This window comes from Chinchilla lanigera, unplaced genomic scaffold (genome assembly GCF_000276665.1).
Source record: "Chinchilla lanigera isolate Chin_1 unplaced genomic scaffold, ChiLan1.0 scaffold00006, whole genome shotgun sequence".
In the NCBI taxonomy this organism is placed as follows: domain Eukaryota; kingdom Metazoa; phylum Chordata; class Mammalia; order Rodentia; family Chinchillidae; genus Chinchilla; species Chinchilla lanigera.
The window spans coordinates 16,372,257-16,378,256 of record NW_004955407.1 but is presented as its reverse complement, the minus strand read 5'-3'; the positions used below and the strand labels follow the sequence as shown (position 1 = coordinate 16,378,256).

The window sequence follows — 6,000 nt, the reverse complement described above, 5'->3', positions numbered from 1 at the left end:
AGCACAGACTCGAGCCCAGGTGTCTAGCCGCTCCTGGAACACTGTCTCTCGCTGGCTCTCTCCGCGCGTTTCAGCTGGGAACCGTGGCGGTGTGGGCGAGCACAGACTCAAGCCCAGGTGTCTAGCTGCTCCTGGAACACTCTCCAACAATATTTAATCGGAAATGTAAAACTGAATACTTTCTGTATTCTCTTATTTTAATAATAAAAATGAAAATATCGCAAATTTTAGGTAATCTGTTCACTCCAATATTTTCTTCCTTGTACCGTAGAATGTGTCATAGGTTTTTATTTTTACACAAACTGAGAAAATGAGTTTTCTTTAGAAATCTTCATGGCCCTAGGTAACACTGCAAGCATATCGCAGTGTGAGATTTGAGAATCTATCTCCCAGAACACAGCAGAGACAGAGCACTAGTTACCAAAGAGATATGGGTAAAAAAAAAAACAAAAAAAACCCTTAAACCTTTATGTTGAAGTCACATCCTGACCAAAAGAGGAAATGGCAGCTCACTGGTCTCAGACTTATCTGATGCTGCACCTCAGGGAAGCCAACTGCTATTTTCTGTCCCTTCTGCAACAGCAAAAAGTGCACTAAGTAGAAGTAGTCTGAATTCAAAATGCTGAAGAGAAAACCATCCAATGTTTCAGAAAAGGAGAAACATCAAAAACCAAAGGTAAGATAATTTCATAATTAATAAATAAAACTAAAACATTTCATAGAAAACACACGCAGTGCTTTTATCTGTCTGTTGTTAAGTCAGTTTAAGCAAAGGACTGAGTGCAACGGCAAAAATAGAAAAGTTGCTTTGGAAAGTAAGACTTTAACAACTGACAATTACTGTCTCTGAAGGTTTTTTTAAATTGATTGGTTACACCTTTAACTGAAGTTTGAGTTCAGATCAACTCTACAAATCTCAATTTGGTTGTCTGTGTTTTAGAGGTTCGATGACTGCTTGAAATTTTCAATGGCCAAAAGGTTGTCGGTGTCTATTTAAGACTACCACAAGCATTTTACCTTGTAAGAGCTTAGCTTTTCTTAATGCATTTAATTATGAGAAGGTTGTAAGTGGAGTTATTTCAGTTAATGTGTAAATGGTAAAATATGATAGTCTGTTTTAGAGAGGCATTTTTTTTCTACTCTTTCCCTCAAACTAAAAAATTTTACTAGAAAGGATTAGGTTATGTTTTGAGAAATATCCAAACTCCATCAACTTGTGTGGTTGACCAGTTGGTGTTATGTAGAGTGCTATGCTACACTTTGTCTTGGCATTGATTTTACTTTAAAAAGTAGGTGTAGGATAAGAAAGTTTAAATTCTGTATCAGAACTCTAAATGTGATTCATGAATAATATTAAAAATTTATGAAATACTCAAGTTGGAGTGTTTCTCTAGTAAGTGTACATTTTTGAGGTCCTCAGATTAATAAAATTTTTATTCTCTGAATTACACTATGGCTAAGCCCAGATGTCTTTTTAAATGATTGATTTATTGCTTGCTATCAGCCTTTGTTAGGCACTTGTTTTAGACAAATGGGGTGGGAATTGATTGTGATCTTTCAAACTGATGTGGCAGTGGACACTGATCAATATTTTCAAACACTTTGGAAGTTACTGTATACATCTTTAAAGGAAATCAGAAACAAGTTATTTTTAATCTTTGAAACCAAGAATACTATAATTGTTTATCAATTCTAATATTTTCTGTCATAAAAATCTAATAAAGGCTAGAGGAACATCTTCAGTTCAAATTTATCTATGTAACATATTATGATTTCTTTTCTAATAAAATTAAAAAGGTCAAATAACATTTTTCCAATATGTACAAAAAAGTTTTTGGAACATATCACTTATTTCCTTATTTAGAATTAATTTTACATAAAATATATCTGACTCAATGTAACAAGTACTTATTTTGGAGGTGAGGAGATTGTAAAAATTAATATGAAGCCATAGCTTTTCTCAAATATTTAAAATTTAGACTATTTCATAAGTACTGAAGTATGTAGTGAGTTACTACCATATTATGTCACTGAATTATTTCTATATTGATGCTTTATCATCATTTGGCTTTATAGAAAAAACCATCCTAATCCGTGTAAAATACTTTTCACATCATTGACTTCTTCATTCATAAAATAAAAGCACATTTGATATAATTTACATCAAAGAACAAAAGATATCACAGAAAATAGTCATATTAAACATACTGACTTTTTTCTGTGAGTGAACTCCCATTTTCTTTAGGTAGAGGGGGGTTTCATTCTACGTGAATTTAAAGAGATGTGTGAGTTTAAATGCATAAGTGTAACTCACGTACACTTTATTGTTATAATTTTATTTTTATGTACATGTTTGCAATCCATGATATTGACATTTGTTTTATATTTGCATATAAATACTCTCTATCTTTCCCCTGTCTCCTGACCCCATTCCTTTGTGCAAATGTCTGCTTTTATTTTACTGTTTAATTGGGTTCTTTCTTTTTAATATGGAAGGAATATTTTTTCAATAATTATGTTTCTTAATTCACAGTTATTTCACTGTGTACTTTTCCTTGAATATTTTATTTATTAAGATCAGAATCCATGAAAGATGGCAAATATGGATGATAAGATGATCTTTACAAATTAGTGGCAGGTAAAAGGAGGAGTACAAGTCCCTTCATCTACTGAAAGGGAATGTAATCCTATACCTGTAAAATAAAATATAGCCACAAAGAAATTGGTCTGAAGTATGAGAAATCACCACTGTACCAGTTGCACAGCAGATGATAGTCTATCTCCTGATGCATGAACATACACTCTTTGTAGTATACACTCAAAATTTTGGAAAGGCATTTTCTGCAATAGTAAATGTTGAAATAGGTAAGAAGTAACAATATTAAAAATAAAAGGAAATATTGTTAAATAATTTAGTTCATGTTAAGCTCCATAAGTTACAGTTCAGGGGACCTACTACCCAATTCAGATGTAAGGCATATTATATCATATTATCTAAAGTAAAACTTGTGCTACTTGTATTTAAAAGAGAGTGAGTGGAAACAAATTAGAGTTAGGTAGCTGTAATAATAGAGGAGAATGTACTGTACATTTTGAAACCTGAAAGAAAGAAATTTAAATGTTTTCACCATAAAGAAAAGATGGAAACAGAGATGTTTGACATGATTTAAAATTTTACACAATGTATACATGTATCAGAACATCACAGGTACCTCACTAATATGAATAATTTTAATATTTTTATGTATTAGATAAGCATAAAATATAACAAAGAAAATAAATGGAACATTTTGGTCTTAGTATTTACAAATAGGTCTTATATTTGTCATAAGATTAAGAACATTCATGTGGTAATAGATTTTATAAAAATCCTGTATCCAAAGTAATCTTATTTTCTTATATTCACAATATTCACCAATAAACATACCCATGACTAAAAAAGAAATAAATCAAAATATACATCAATATACAGTTGTACTATTTATAATTTTATAATTAATGTGATAACTTTTTTATTTATTCCTCTATTTTTATTATGGCTTCTTTCCTTTGCATCACTGATAAGGCCAAGAGATTCAAATTAATCAGAAGACATTCACAGCATAGACTGAGATTCACATATCAAAGATATTTCCCAATGGAAATTCCAGAGCCTTTGGAGAATCATTATAAAATCAACCCATCTTATATGGTAGAAAGTTAATGAATTCTACCATGTTTAATATGTGTCTCAGCATTGTCTAGGTATAAAGGTAAACTCCAATTCTAAAAGAAATTTGATTAATAGTGATTAAATAATCTACATTTAGATTAGTTAAAAAAGAACTTTGTTAAAGTTTTGAACCTTCCTTCTTAAATTCTACTTTTACATTCCTACCACTAGTACTGATAGTGTATGTGCATGTACTATCATATCCATGGTTTTAAATTTATGAAATGTTTTCATACTATATTCTATAAATACTGAAATTTTAAAGCATAGTTTTACTTGTTTTTGACTATATTTTATTTTTATTCTTTATAGTTACTGTGAATTTGTTGCATACCAATTGCTCTGCTCAGAAGTAAATGTGCATTAATTTATTTAATATTTGTGATAACTGTGTGAAAGAATCACATATTTGGCCTCATACATAAAGCACCTAAGACATACAAACGGTTAATTATCATTTAAAAAGAAAAATAGACGGAGAATAAAACTGTCATGTGAAATATATATGAAGTCAGTTTCCTATACTGCCATTCTTAATTTTCTTGTTTTTCATACTGTTACAAGTAACAGGATTGTCGATGTTACTTCTGTTTCTGACTTAAATGACAGATCAACTTTAAGGAGACCAGGAGATCGTATTGTTAAAGGGCTTTTGTAATTTGAAAAAGGATTCAGTTCTTTATTTCCTTGTCTGATTAAATACAGGAAGTTCATCTATGAAACCTCTCCAGGTATTTGCCCAAGTTTCAAAATTTAGAATTATTAAAAAGAACCCAGAACTTTCCTAATACTCAAATACTTAGAAAAAATGGAGAACTAATGTTGAAATGAGTATAACAATCATTTTCCTTCTGCATCTAGTATAAGGCCTCCAGAGCAGACTTTCAATAAATGTTTGTGAAGTGAGTAGATTTTCTTTAATCTGTCTAAAGGGTCCTGGTTCACAAGTACTATGTATTTTTATTATTCTTGGTAGCAACTCCATCAGTGGGCATGTAATAAAGTTTTTGTGTAAATACAACTGCAATCATTTGTAAGGTGTATTTTCCCAATGCCAGTACACCCAATTTTGCACAATTATCCTGGAGAAGCACACTGTTACATAATATAAAGATTATGGCACAAACTTTTGAAAATAAAAAAGGAACAGATCCCACAAATAAAACTTAGTAAGTGTAATCAGAACAACTTGGCCTTTATTTGGCTGGATTAATGATCTGTGGTAATAAATGGTAACTGAGGTTTTCTTTGCCTGATGGAGATTCCAGTATCACTGTTATTGTAAAGGAAAACGTTGGAACAATGGCACTTCCTAAAATAGCCATTTTTTACCATTCTTTTTCATCTAAAGAGCATACTAAATGAGACACCATTAGTGTCACAGATGCTAATTTTCACTAGCAGTGACTGAAGTGGCATTCTTTCGCATTTGCATTTGATCCTAGCAGTGATGAGAGGTGATGAGTTGATTATGAGCTGTTTTCACTGCATTGCCCGCTGTGCAAATTTATGCTCCTAGACAAGGATGACACATAGTTGTGGCATTAAAAAGCTTTCTTCATTGCTTTTTGTATCAAGCCTATTAAAATACACTTTAACTCTTACTTAACCAGTTGTAAGACAGAGAATTATCTACTTGTATTGGTGCTTATTTCAGGACAGGCTCTTGCATGAGGTGTTAATGTCCATTAGCTTTTGAAAATCTTCTCAGAGCTCTTATGAGATAAGCATTATTTTTCCCAAGTTCACAAGGAAGAGAACAGTCCTGTAGATATGAAATGGTTTGGATACCCTAAGGTATCATTGCTAGTAAAAAAAAAAAAAAAAAAAAAAATGGGAATCTCTAGGACAGCTTTTCAGCTTCTAAGCCTGTGCCTCACTACTGTCCCTATTACTTCTTCATCTGGAATGCAATTTCAGGCAATATTTTAGATTAGTTCACTTGACTCTTTGACTTTTCAAATAGAGTTCTCTGGAATGTAGATAATATGTTAGATTGACTCTTTTCCCATTTAAAAATACTATGTATAAATAAATATTTATTTTTACTTTTGGTTGCTTCTGCCTTCCTTCAAAAGGAATCTCTTAAGAGGTTCTCTTTATTTATACATTCCCTTAATATTTATGCCATGTGTTTCTCCAAAGTGCCAAAATTTTATAAGTAAATTGCAATGCAAATGTATGCCAAATAAGACATGAAGTATAGAGCATTTTAAAAGGTATCCAAGAGTTACAAAAATTGGATTTAATATAGTGTTCCTAAATATTCACACGGTGGTACTACAGAC

At 31.4% G+C, this 6,000-nt stretch overlaps 1 protein-coding gene across 4 annotated transcripts in view; it reads left to right on the top strand.

Annotated features, from left to right (window-relative positions):
- Nucleotides 1-493: 493 nt before the first annotated feature.
- Samsn1 (SAM domain, SH3 domain and nuclear localization signals 1) overlaps nucleotides 494-6,000 on the top strand; it is a 47,926-nt gene continuing 42,419 nt past the window's right edge. For all 4 annotated transcript variants that reach the window (XR_001231017.1, XM_013503806.1, XM_013503803.1 and 1 more), the window contains exon 1: nucleotides 494-676. Coding sequence is in view for 3 of the 4 variants with exons in the window: in XM_013503806.1 (XP_013359260.1) it covers nucleotides 620-676 (57 nt within the window). In the remaining variant the exon portion in view is untranslated. The remainder of the gene's footprint in view (nucleotides 677-6,000) is intronic.